The 14,454-nt window shown below is 41.9% G+C and overlaps 1 protein-coding gene across 1 annotated transcript in view; it reads right to left on the reverse strand.

The window, feature by feature from the left end:
- Positions 1-14,454, reverse strand: part of ccdc142 (coiled-coil domain containing 142) — a 165,980-nt gene that overhangs the window by 104,506 nt on the left and 47,020 nt on the right. The window contains exon 5 of the mRNA XM_067982667.1: positions 4,121-5,830. Coding sequence (XP_067838768.1) covers positions 4,121-5,830 — 1,710 coding nt within the window. The remainder of the gene's footprint in view (positions 1-4,120; positions 5,831-14,454) is intronic.

Consider the following 14,454-nt stretch of genomic DNA (forward strand, 5'->3'; position numbering starts at 1 on the left):
CTCTCAGAAAACTCAAACTGCATTTATACTGCAACTTCACCACAGCTGCAAATCATTGCAGTATAATTCAGAGTCAAGAGTCCAACCGAGAGGGGGCAGTCTTGGGTTTGATACGACATGGAATATAATTCGTGCAGTGTCAAACTGGATTTTAAAAGTCTTCAGGACACATCAATAGACTAACTCATGGAATGGCTGATTTGTAACTGATGCTGGATGAAGTTATGTGAGGACTGGAATCCTTTGACCCCACTCCTCAGTCATATGTCAACACAGAATGTGAACTGACCTCTGAACCTTTAGGAATGAGGCCTGGCGAACATGCCTTGGTCTCTATTTGACCTAGAAATTATGTAATGCCTGTTAGCGGGACCTTAAGATTCTCTGTGCTGAGAAAAATTAAGCTTCGACATTTTGTAGCCAGTATCATACTCCAACAGTTTAGTTAGCCATACTCAGTCCTTACACTTAGCCAAAAGCCAACTTCATGCTTCAAAAGGCAATACTATGAAGAAAGGCAGTAATAACATGAGAGTCACTCACTAATAAGGATCCACCACACTGAAAATAAAATTAAAAACCAGCAGATGCTCGTGCAACCACAGTAGAAATCAAAAAGAGTCAATCTGATCAAAGTACACAACAGGCATAATGACATTGATGAAAAACAGCACAAAAACTTAACTGACTAAAACCATAAAATAATCTCAAGCAAACTTCTAGAGAGTTAGAATATGCTAAAACTGTTTTGTTAAAAACAAGAAAACCAACAGCAATTCACACAGATGGTTATTAGTACGACTGCAGAACAACAGTTAGACTGACACAGATGCAATTGGTTGAATGGCCTCCTTCTGTGCTACAAATTATTAGATTCAATGTGCCATCAATGAGAACACAACCAGAACAAGACCTTATAAAAAGCAGAGTCAGGAAGATCATCTAGCCATTAAGGAGGCAATTTTCTCAATAGGAATGGTGCCCCAGGTGATATCCCCTCAAGGATGACAGCAATCTCCTAATTGTATATGGTTGTTAAATATATTACTTAGCATTAGCCTTCAAAAAAAAGGGGGTGCTGCCAATGTCACAGTAAAGGAGGAGGGGGTAAAAATATTGGATAGGATAAAAATAGATAACTAGGAGGTACTTAAAAGGTTGACAGTGTTCAAAGTAGAAAAGTCACCCAGTCCAGATGGGATGGATCCTAGGTTCCTGAGGGAAGCAAGGGTGGAAATCTTTCAGTCCTCCTTGGATAGGCGAGTAGTGCCAAAGGACGAGAGGGTTGCAAATGTTACATTCCTGTTCAAAAAAGGATGGAGGGATAAACCTGTTAATTACAGGCCAATCAGCCTAGCATCGGTGGCGGGGAAACATCTAGAGACAAAATTAATTGTCATTTTGAAAAACATGGGTTAATAAATGACAGCCAACACGGATTTAGAGTCATAGAGTCATACAGCACGGATAGAGGCCCTTCGGCCCATCGTGTCCGCGCCGGCCATCAGCCCTGTCTACTCTAATCCCATATTCCAGCATTTGGTCCGTAGCCTTGTATGCTATGGCATTTCAAGTGCTCATCCAAATGCTTCTTGAATGTTGTGAGGGTTCCTGCCTCCACAACCCTTTCAGGCAGTGAGTTCCAGACTCCAACCACCCTCTGGGTGAAAAAGTTCTTTCTCAAATCCCCTCTAAACCTCCCGCCTTTTACCTTGAATCTATGTCCCCTTGTTATAGAACCCTCAACGAAGGGAAAAAGCTCCTTAGTATCCATCCTATCTGTGCCCCTCATAATTTTGTACACCTCAATCATGTCCCCCCTCAGCCGCCTCTGCTCCAAGGAAAACAAACCCAATCTTCCCAGTCTCTCTTCATAGCTGAAGCGCTCCAGCCCTGGTAACATCCTGGTGAATCTCCTCTGCACCCTCTCCAAAGCAATCACATCCTTCCTGTAGTGTGGCGACCAGAACTGCACACAGTACTCCAGCTGTGGCCTAACCAGTGTTTTATACAGCTCCATCATAACCTCCTTGCTCTTATATTCTATGCCTCGGCTAATAAAGGCAAGTATCCCATATGCCTTCTTTACCACCTTATCTACCTGTTCCGCCGCCTTCAGGGATCTGTGAACTTGCACACCAAGATCCCTCTGACCCTCTGTCTTGCCTAGGGTCCTCCCATTCATTGTGTATTCCCTTGCCTTGTTTGTTAAAGGCAAATTGTTTCTGACAAACTTGATTGAGTTCTTCGATGAAATAACAGAGAGAGTTGATGAAGGCAGCTGATGTGTATATGAATTTTGAAAAAGCGTTTGATAAAGTGCCTCATAATAGGCGTTAGCAAAATTGAAGCCCATGGGGATAAAGGAGCAGCGCAGTGTGGATACGAAATTGGCTAAGACAGAAAGCGGAGTAGTGATGAACAACTGTTTTTCAGGCAGGAGGGAAGTATACAGGGATGTCCCTCAGGGGTCGGTATTAGGACCGCTGCTCTTATTGATATATATTAATGATCTGGACTTGGGCATGCTACGTAATTTCAAAGTTTGCAGATGACAAAACTTGAAAATGTAGTCAACGGTGAGTAGGATGGAAGCAGACTTCAGGAGGACATAGACACGCTGGTGAAATGGGCAGACACGGCAGATGAAATTTTATGCAGAAAAGTGTGAAGTGATGTATTTTGGTGTGAAGAATGAGGAGAGGCAATATAAACTAAATGGTACAATTTTGAAGGGGGAACAGAGACCTGGGGGTTCACATACACAGTTCTTTGAAGGTGGCAGGACAAGTTGATAAGGCTGTTAAAAAAGCATGCAGGCTCCTTGGCTTTATAAATAGAGACATAAGAGTATAAAAGCAAAAAAGTTATGCAAAACCTTTATAAATCACTGGTTAGGGCCTCAGCTGGAGTATTGGGTGGCAGTCTGCTTGATCTGGCAACCCATCCACTAACTTAAACATCCACTCCCTCCACTACCGGCACACGTGGCCACAGTGTGTATTATCCACAGGATGCACAGCAGCAATTCTCCAAGGATTTCTTCGACAGCACCTCCACTACCTAAAAGGACAAGGGCAGCAGGTGCATTGGAACACCATTACCTCTAAGTTCCCCTCCAAATCCCATGAACAAATAATAAAAAAAATCACACACCATCCCAACTTGGGACATATATCGCCATTCCTTCATGGTTGCTGGGTCAGAATCCTGGAACTCTCTACCTAACAGCACCATGAGAGGACCTTCAGCACATGGACTGCAGCGGTTGAAGGTGGTGGCTCACCACCACCTTCTCAAGGGCAACTAGGGATAGGCTGGTCTTGCTAGTGACTTAAATTATTTTTTTTAAAATTCTGGGCACCACAACGTAGGAAGGATGTCCAGGCCTTGGAAAGGATGCAGAAGAGATTTACTAGAATGGTGCCAGGGATGAGGGACTTCAGTTATGTGGAGAGACCAGAGAAGCTGGGATTGTTTTCCCTAGAACAGAGAAAGTTAAGGGGAGATTTAATAGAGGCGTACAAAATTATGAATGGTTTTGATAGAGTAAATAAGGAGAAACTGTTTCCACTGACTGGAGGGTCAGTAACAAGAGGACACAGATCTAAGATAATTGGCAAAAGAACCAGAGGGGAGAATTTTTTTTAATGCAGTCAGTTGTTATGAACTGGAATGTACTGCCTGAAAGGGTGGTGGAAGCAGATTCAATAGTAACTTTCAAAAGGGAATTGGATGTACACTTGAAAAGGAACAATTTCCAAAGCTATGGGGAAAGAGCAGAGGTCTGGGACTAATTGGATAGCACTTTCAAAGAGCTAGCACAGGCATGATGTGTTGCATGACAAAGGGTCATCGACCTGAAACGTTAACTCTGTTTCTCTCTCCACAGATGCTGCCTGACCTGCTGAGTATTTCCATCATTTTCTGTTTTTAGTATAAAATATTACCATTTTGAAACTATTATACTGCAGCTTTATTTTGAAGAGTAAGGACCGCAAATCATCTGGAAATTATATGCAATGCAAAACAATACAGAATGGTACTACTTATGATACATATACAGCATTGTATCAGGCAGAAATATACTCTGAAGGCAATATTCTGTTGTCAAGCTTACCTTTGTAACATGCTTCATGCAGTACTTGAATAAGTAGTGCCGTGATTTGGGGTTTGCACTGGTCCAGCTTTCCAATAGCATGTTTAGAGCTGCCATAAGAAAGCCGTGGTTGGAAGTAGAATTGATCACTCAGGTGAGTTGCAAAGGCTTTCCACATCATGGCTTTGTATTTACAAAACAGCACAGCTTTTCCTTCAGAGTGCGAAGAGTCCTGCCAATGTACAGATTTTCTCCTGAGAGGGGAAACTAAAGGACTACTACTTATTTCATCATTTTGTTTGGCTTCTAAACCTCGTTGAGGGTTGTTTTCCGCTGAGAATATGGTGTGCTGCAATTGCAGATTTTCTGCTTTAGTTTCCTGTGGTTTATCAGGCTTGGGTCTGTTTAGAACATGTTGCCACAGCATGTTAGATGTAACAAGACTTTCAACAATATGGTTCAGAAGAACTTCATCCTCCATGCAGAAATTTTGAATGGAGTTCTTACAGCTACAAGGCTCCAATTCTTGTTGGTTGACCCCTGATTTTGGTTGACACAAGCTAGTTTTTATTTCTTCACCACAAAAAATATTAAGATGACTATCTGTAAATCTCTGAAGCAAAGACATTTTTATATTTTCCCAATCCAGAGCTGTGAGGTTATTATTACCCACAGTTGAAAGAAATGTTTTATTTGTCGTGATGACTTCATAGAAACATTGGGCTGCTATTCTTCCTCTTTCATTAGCTAAAACCCTCAACACTCTTTCTACCAGGAATGGTTCAATTCTCCAGTTCCCACTCTTTCTACACAATGTTACTTTCAGTCTTTGAGACAGTAAATCAAATTCATTTACATTAATTTCTTCAACATAGTTCTTCAGTTCAAGATATGGCTGATGTATATTAGATTCTGATACAATGCTGTTGAATATTTCCAGACCATGAAAAAACTCCCAAAGCGATTCTGAGGGCACACTATAAGGTTCAGCATATGCTAAGGTACAAAGTACGGTGGAAATATATTTGTCCATGAGAAAAATAGCATATATGCCCAACAATGTCAAAGCCTGCTTCATACAGTTAAAGGTTTCCTTCATGTGTATCAACTGACAATTTAACCAAGGATCATTCTTAATTTTTTCACCAAGGCATTTCCAATGGCTTGTATGGCATCTCAGTTCTTCACAAAGGTGTCCAAGTTTCTTGATAGATGTGACACTTGTACGATCCATGCCCAGATTTACTTTTTTGGACATTGCTTGCTCTTGAATCAGTAATTCTGTCAATTTTTTTACAAATTTAGATGCTCCCCTTACACTTACAGCATATGCTTTATTAAGAAGAAGACAAGATCTGTGTTCCAACAGTATCTGAAGCTTTGCATAATTGTTTGCTAAGCTTGATATGGCTTGATGATACTGGAAATCAGCGGTGCCCAGAACATCAGAGGGCAATGATTTTACATGACCATGAAATAAAGCACCTTTTAGACTTCGTTGCAGCTGGCAACATTTACCTAGATCAAAGGCGATCTGCTCCGCCTCAGGCAGTCTCCCTGAAGGAAATCTCTTGTCCAGATCTGAAGATAGCAATGAATCATCACTATCTGTATCTGAACAACTGTCTTCTGTTTGGTACTTAGTCATTAGCCATCTCCACCCAGGTTGAAGTCGACTCCACAGTAGAGTTTCAGCGTGCTGCAGAGATTTTGCAAAACTGTTTGGTGGTCCTAAACATAGAAATACAGAATAATTCAGATAATGTAAGACAGGTGACAGACATCTTTTAATAGAGACATAGTTTAGATAAAATATGTGCACACATAAACATATGTGCAGTAAGGGTGCTTATATTGTTGATGACAGAATTCATCCAGCAGTAGTACTCTTCTATTTGCATTGAAAAACTATTCAAAATTTAACCTAGTCGTGTTTATGATACATCCAGTCAAACTTCAGTCTTCTAGCTTGAAAAATTGTTCTTTGCCAGTGAAAGAAAGGCTTACACAAAAGCAAGGAAAAGTGGAATCACAGAAAATTTACGGCACAGAAGGAGGCCATTCAGCCCATCGTGTCAGCACCGGCTGAGAAACAAGCCACTCAGCCTAATCCCACTACCCCGCATATGGTCCGTAGCCCTGCAGGTCACTGCTCTTCTGGTGCACATCCAGGTATTTTTTAAATGAGTTGAGGGTTTCTACCTCTACCACCCTCTCAGGCAGTCAGTTCCAGGCCTCCACCATCCTCTGGATGAAAAATAATTTCCTCATTTCCGCTCCAATCCTTCTACCAATCACTTTAAGTCTATGCCCCCTGGTTAATGACCCCTCCACTAACGGAAATAGGTCCTTCCTATCCACTCTATCTCAGCCCCTCATAATTTTGTAACCTCAATCAAATCACCCCTCAGCTTCCTCTGTTCCAAAGAAAACAACCCTATCCTATCCATCTGTCAGCATTGCTAAAATTCTCCAGTCCTGGCAACATCCTCGTAAATCTCCTCTGCACCCTCTCTGGTGCAATTACATCCTTCCTGTAATGTGGTGACCAGAACTGTGCGCAGTACTCAAGCTGTGGCCTAATTAGTGTTTTATACAGTTCCAGCATAACATCCCTGCTTTTATATTCTATGCTTCGGCTAATAAAGGAAAGCATTCCATATGCTTTCTTAACCACCTTATCTACCTGTCCTGCTACCTTCAGAGATCTGTGGACATGCACTCCAAGGTCCCTCACTTCCTCTATATCTCTCAGCATCCTCTCATTTATTGTGTATTCCTTTGCCTTGTTTGCTCTCCCCAAATGCATTACCTCACACTTCTCTGGATTGAACTCCATTTGCCACTTTTCTGCCCATCTGACCAGTCCATTGATATCTTCCTGCAGTCTACAGCTTTCCTCCTCACTATCAACCACACGGCCTATCTTTGTGTCATCCACAAATTTCTTAAATGTAGAGGGCACGATTATGTCCAAATCGTTAATGTATACCACAAAAAACAAAGGACCTCGTACCGAGCCCTGCGGCACCCCACTGGAAACAGCCTTCCAGTCGCAAAAACACCCATCGACCATTACCCTTTGCTTCCTGCCACTGAGCCAATTTTGGAATCAATTTGCCACATTCTCTTGGATCCCATGGACCTTTACTTTTTTGACCAATCTGCCATGTGGGATCTTGTCAAAAGCCTTGCTAAAATCCATGTAGACCACATCAATTACGCCACCTTCATCGATCCTCCTTGTCACCTCCTCGAGAAATTCAATCAAGTTAGTCAGACACGACCTCCTTAACAATTCTGTGCTGACTGTCCTTGATTAGTCCATGCTTTTCTAAGTTACAGTTTATCCTGTCCCTCAGAATTGATTCCAATAATTTGCCCACCACCAAGGTTAGGCTGACTGGCCTGTAATTACTCGGTCTATCCTTCGCTCCCTTTTTAAACAATGGCACAACATTAGCAGTCCTCCAATCCTCCGGCACTACGCCTGTATCCAGTGAAGTTTGGAAAATGATTGTTAATGCCTCTGCTATTTCCTCCCTGTTTTTTTTTTAAAACAGCCTGAGATACATTTCATCCGGCCCTGGTGATTTATCCACTTTCAAAGATGCTAATCCCCTTAATACTTCCTCTCTCACTATGTTTATCCCATCCAATATTTCACACTCCTCCTCCTTAACTTCAATCCCTGCATCATCCCTCTCCTTTGTGAAGACAGATGCAAAGTATTCATTAAGAACCATACCCACATCTTCCGCCTCCACACATAGTTTACCATTTTGGTCTCTAATAGGCCCTACTCTTTCCTTAGTTATCCTCTTGCTCTTAATGTATTTATAAAACATCTTTGGGTTTTCTTTGATCTTACCCGCTAATATTCTTTCATGCCCTCTCTTTGCTTTCCTAATTTCCTTTTTAACTTCACCCCTGCACTTTGTATACTCCTCTAAGCTTTCTGTAATATTGAGTTCCCGTGTCTATCATAGGCTTTTTTTTCTGCCTTATCTTACCCTGAATGCTTCTTGACATCCAGGGGGCTCTAGATTAGGCAGCCCCTCCCTTTTTCTTTGTGGGAGCATATTTACCCTGAACCCCTTGAATCACCCCTTTGAATGTCTCAACAAACTTTGGTGATTCAACAGTCAGAGCAATAAAGGGATACAAAGAAAGTAATGAGGTGCAAAAGGGGAATAGCAAAAAAAATTGCAAGGGATATCAAAGCTAACAGCAAATGTTTTTATAAATATATTAAGAGAAAGAGAGTGGTAAAGGGGAATGCAGGCCCATTAAAGACAGATGCAGGCAAGACTACAATGGATAATAAGGAAATGGCAGACCTGTTAAATGAGTACTTTGTATTATTGTCACAGTGGAAAAAAAGTGTAAATACCAACTGTAGATGGGAAGCTAAAAATGTCAAGTGGAGGAATTTCGTAGATTTAATATAAATGGAACAATGGCAATGGAGAAAGCAGGGGACCTAAGATAAGAAAATCTACAGGATCCGATAGTTTCCAACCTAGAGTAATAAATCAAATAGGTGAGAAAATTGTAGATACATTAGTCATAATTTTATTCATAACCCTCATCCATGCCTTTGTTACCTCTACATTTGACTATTCCAATGCTCTACTGGCTGGCCTCCCATCTTCCACCATCCATAAAGTTGAGCTCACCAAAACTCTGCTGCCCGTATCCTACTTCGCACCAAGCCCCGCTCTCCCGCCACCCCTGTTCTCACTACGTTGGCTCCTGGTCCGGGAACGCCTCGATTTTAAAATTCTCATCCTTGTTTGCAAATCCCTCCATGGCCTCGCCCCTCCTTATCTCCCCCAACTCTCTGAGATCTCTGCACTCCTTCAATTCTTGCCTCTTGCACATCCCCGATTTTAATTGCTCCACCATTGGCAGCTGTGCCATCAGCTCCCTAAGCCCTAAACTCTGGCATTCCCTCCCGAAACCACTCCACCTCTACCCCTCTCTCCTCCTCTGAGACACTTCTTAAAACCTACCTCTTTGACCAAGCTTTTGGTCACCTGTCTTAGTGCCTCCTTAAGTGGCGGAGTGTCAAATTTTGTTTGACAACACTCCTGTGAAGTGCCTTCGAATCATAGAATCATTACAGCACAGTTGGCCCATCAAGCATGTGCTGGCTCTTTGTAAGAGCACTCCAGTTAGTCAAATTAGCCCGCTTTTTCCCCGTAGTCCTGCAAAATGTTTCCCTTCAAGTATTTATCCAATTCCTTTTTGAAAGCCAAGATTGAATCTGATTCTACCACCCTTTCAGGCAGCGCATTCCAAATCATAACTACTTGCTGTGTAAAAAGGTTTTCCTTATGTCGCCTTTGGTTCATAAGAAATAGGAGCAGGAGTAGGCCATCTGGCCCCTCGAGCCTGCTCCATCATTCAACAAGATCACTGCTGATCTTCTAACTCAACTCCATTTTCCTGCACCATCCCCATATCCCTTGATGCCTTTAATATCTAGAATTCTATCGATCCCTGTTTTGAATAGACTCAATGACTGAGCCTCCACAGCCCTCTGGGGTACAGAATTCCAAAGATTCACCACCATCTGAGCGAAGAAATTTCTCCTTATCTCAGTCCTAAATGGCCTATCCCTTATTCTGAGACCGTGACCCGTAGTTCTAGACACTCCAGCCAGGGAAAACATCCTCCTTGCATCTACCCTGCCGAGCCCTGTAAGAATTTTGTATGTTTCAATGAGATCACCTCTCATTCTTCTAAACTCTGGAGAATACAGGCCTGGTCTATTCAATCTCTCCTCAAAGGACAATCCCGCCATCCCAGGAATCAGTCTGGTGAACCATCGTTGCACTCCCTCTATGGCAAGTATATCTTTTCTTAGGTAAGGAGACCAAAATTGTACAAAATACTCCAGGTGCGGCCTCACCAAGGCCCTATATTATTGCAGTAAGACATCTTTACTCCTGTACTCAAATCCTCTTGAAATAAAGGCCAATATACCATTTGCCTTCCTAATTGCTTGCTGCATCTGCATGTTAGCTTTCAGTAACTCATGTACAAGGACACCCAGGTCCCTTTGAACATCAACATTTCCCAATCTCTCTCTATTTTAAAAATACTGCTTTTTAATACTGCTTTAATAAAGCATTTCTCTTTTTCCTACCAAAGTGAATAATTTCACATCTTTCCACATTATATTCCATCTGCCATGTTCTTGCCCACTCACTTAGCCTATCTATATCCCCTTGAAGCCTCTTTGCATCCTCCTCACAACTAGCATTCCCACCTAGTTTTGTGTCATCAGCAAATTTGGAAATATTACATTTGGTCCCCTCATCCAAATCATTGATATAGATTGTGACTAGCTGGAGCCCAAACACCGATCCATGCGGTACCCCACTTGTCAGTCTGCCAACCTGAAAAAGACCCATTTATTCCTACTCTCTGTTTTCTGTCTGTTAACCAATTCTCAATCCATGCCAGTATATTACCCCCAATTCCATGCGCTCTAACTTTGTTCACCATCCTCCTGTGTGAGACCTTATCGAAAGCCTTCTGAAAATCCAAATACACCACATTCACTGGTTCCCCCTTATCTATTCTACTAGTTACGTCCTCAAAGAACGCCAATAGGTTTGTCAAACATGATTTCCCTTTCATAAATCCATGTTGAATCTGCCAAATCCTATTATTGTTTTCTAAGTGTCCTGTTATCACATCCTTTATAATAGATTCTTTTGCTAATCGCCTTAAATCTGTGTCCTCTGGTTCTTGACCCTTCCACCAATAGGAACAGTTTCTCTTTATTTACTTTATCGAAACCCTTCATGATTTTGAACACTTCTATCAAATATCCTTTTAACCTGCTCTAATCTAAGGAGAACAATCCAAGTTTCTCCAGTCTATTCATGTAACTGAAGTCCCTCATCCCTGAAACCATTCTAGTAAATCTTTTCTACACCCTCTAAAAGTCTTCAGAACCTTCCTAAAGTGCAGTGCCCAGAATTGCCACAATACTCCAGTTGTGGCCAAAGCAGTGTTTTATAAAGGTTTAACATAATTTCCTTGCTTTTGTACTCTATGCCTCTACTTATAAAGCCCAGGATCTTGTATGCTTTTTCAAACACTTTCTCAAACTGTCCTGCCACATTCAAAGATTTGTGTACATATATACCCAGATCTCTCTGTTCCTGCACTTCCTTTAGAATCGTACCATTTAACAAAATGCCTCTCCTCATTCTTCCTGCCAAAATGATCATTTCGCATTTCTCTGCGTTAAATTTCATCTGTCATGTGTCCGCCCATTCCACCAGCTTGTCTTTTTCCTCTTGAAGTCTATTGCTATCCTCTTCACTGTTTAGTGCACTTCCAAGTTTTGTGTCGTCTGCAAATTTTGAAATTGTGCCCTGTACACCCAAGTCCAAGTCATTAATATATATCAAAAAAAGCAGTCGTCTCAGTACCGACTCCTGGGGAACACCACTGTTTACCTTCCTCCAGCCCAAAAAACAACCGGTCACCACCACTCTCTGTATCCTGTAACTTAACCTATTTTGTAACCATGCTGCCACTGTCCCTTTATTCCAAGGGCTTCAATTTTGCTGACAAGACTATTATGTGGCACTTTATCAAATGCCTTTTGAAAGTCCATTCACACCACTTCAACCACATTGCCCTCATCAACCCAATCTGTTATCTCATCAAAAAACTCTATCAAGTTCGTCAAACACGATCCGTGCTGGCTTTCCTTTGTTAATCCACACTTGTCCAAGCGACTATTAATTTTGTCTCGGATTATCATTTCTGAAAGCTTCCCCACCACCAAGGTTAAACCGATTGGCCTGTAGTTGCTGGACTTATCTTTACACCCTTTTTTCAACAAGGGTGTAACATTTGCAATTCTCCAGTCCTCTGGCATCACCCTGATATTTAAGGAGGATTGGAAGATTATGGCCAGCACCTCTGCCATTTCCACCCTTACTTCCCTCAGCAACCTAGGATGCATTCCATTCGGACCGGGTGACTTAGGTTTACTAGAATGATACCCGAACTTCAAGGATTAAGTTACAAGGAGAGATTTCACAAATTGGGGTTGTATTCTCTAGAGTTTAGAAGATTAAGGGGTGATCTGATCGAAGTTTATAAGATATTAAGGGGAACAGATAGGGTGGATAGGCAGAAACTATTTCCGCTGGTTGGGGATTCTAGGACGAGGGGACACTGTCTAAAAATTAGAGCCAGACCTTTCAGGAGTGAGATTAGAAAACACTTCTACACACAAAGGGTGGTAGAAGTTTGGAACTCTCTTCTGCAAAAGGCGATCGATGCTAGCTCAATTGCTAATATTAAATTTGAGATAGATAACTTTTTGCCAACCAAAGGTATTAAAGGATATGGGCCAAAGGCAGATATATGGAGTAAGATCACAGATCAGCCATGATCTTATCAAATGGCGGAGTGGGCTCGAGTGGCTGAATGGCCTACTCCTGATCCTATATTCCTATGACCGGGTGACTTAACGGCTTTAAGTACAGCCAGCCTTTCAAGCACCTCCTCTTCATCAATTTTTAGTCCATTCTGTATCTCAACTACCTCCTCTTTTACTGTGACTTTGGCAGCATCTTTTTCCTTGGTAAAGACAGATACAAAGTACTCATTTAATACCTCAGCCATGCCCTCTGCTTCCGTGCGTAGATCTCCTTTTTGGTCCCTAATTGGCCCCACCCCTCCTCTTACTACCCTTTTACTATTTATGTGCCTAAAGAAGACTTTTGGATTACCTTTTATGTTAGCTGCCAGGCTATTCTCATACTCTCTCTTTGCCCCTCTTCTTTCCTTTTTCACTTCTCCACTGTACTTTCAATAGTCAGCCTGGTTCTCACCTGTGTTATCAACCTGACATCTGTCATACGCTCCGTTTTTCTACATCATCTTATTCTCTATCTCTTTCATCATCCAGGGAGCTCTGGCTTTGATTGCCCTACCTTCCCTAAGTTGTGTACTTTAGGCACGACAGATAAAATAAAAACTAGAAGGCGTAAGGCGATTAAACCCAGCATCAAAGCTGTGGCAGGGGGTTGGGAACCTGAGCAGGGAGACAGAGGAAAGCGTGTCAGGAAGGGACAGAAGGAATGGAGTAAAAGGTAAAGTGTTAAAAAAGGAAAAAGCAGGAACTAAGTGTCACAAAACATATTTGAAAGTTCTTTATCTGAATGCACGTAGCATTCGTAACAAAATGGACGAGTTAACGTCACAAATAACAACGTATGGGTATGATCTTGTGGCCATTACAGAAACATGGCTGCAGGGTGACAACGACTGTTAAATACCCTGGCATATTTAATTCCCAATCAGAAGGACAGGCAGGAAGGAAGGGGAGGTGGGGTGGCTATGTTAATAAAGGAAGGAACCACTGTAATACAGAGAAATGATATTGGGACAAAGGATCAGGATAATGAAACAGTTTGGGTAGAGATAAGGAATAATAAGGGGAAAAAACACTAGTGGGCGTAGTATATAGGCCTCCTAATAGTTGCAACTCTGCTGGAAGAAGTATTAATCAGAAAATAGTCGGGGCATGTAATAAGGGAACAGCTATAATTATGGGGGATTTTAACTATCATATTGACTGGACAAATCAAATTGGGCAGGGCAGCCTTGAGGAAGAGTTTATTGAGTGTATTAGGGATGGATTTCTTGAGCAGTATGTAACTGATCCTACAAGGGGGCAAGCAACCTTGGACCTGGTCCTGTGTAATAAAGCCAGGATTAATTAATAATGTCCTAGTTAAGGATCCCCTTGGAATGAGTGACCAGAACATGGTTACATTCCATATCCAATTAGAGGGTGAGAAGGTTGGTTCTCAAACAAGCGTACTGAGCTTGAATAAAGTTTGTAAGTTTGCAGATGACACCAAGATTGGTGGCATTGTGGACAGTGAAGAAGGTTATCTAGGATTGCAACGGGATCTTGATAAATTGGGCCAGTGGGCCGATGAATGGCAGATGGAGTTTAATTTAGATAAATGTGAGGTGATGCATTTTGGTAGATCGAATCGGGCCAGGACCTACTCCGTTAATGGTAGGGCTTTGGGGAGAGTTATAGAACAAAGAGATCTAGGAGTACAGATTCATAGCTCCTTGAAAGTGGAGTCACAGGTGGATAGGGTGGTGAAGAAGGCATTCAGCATGCTTGGTTTCATTGGTCAGAACATTGAATGCAGGAGTTGGGATGTCTTGTTGAAGTTGTACAGGGCATTGGTGAGGCCACACTTGGAGTACTGTGTACAGTTCTGGTCACCCTATTATAGAAAGGATATTATTAAACTAGAAAGAGTGCAGAAAAGATTTACTAGGATGCTACC

This window comes from Heptranchias perlo, chromosome 1 (genome assembly GCF_035084215.1).
Source record: "Heptranchias perlo isolate sHepPer1 chromosome 1, sHepPer1.hap1, whole genome shotgun sequence".
Taxonomy (NCBI): Eukaryota; Metazoa; Chordata; class Chondrichthyes; order Hexanchiformes; family Hexanchidae; genus Heptranchias; species Heptranchias perlo.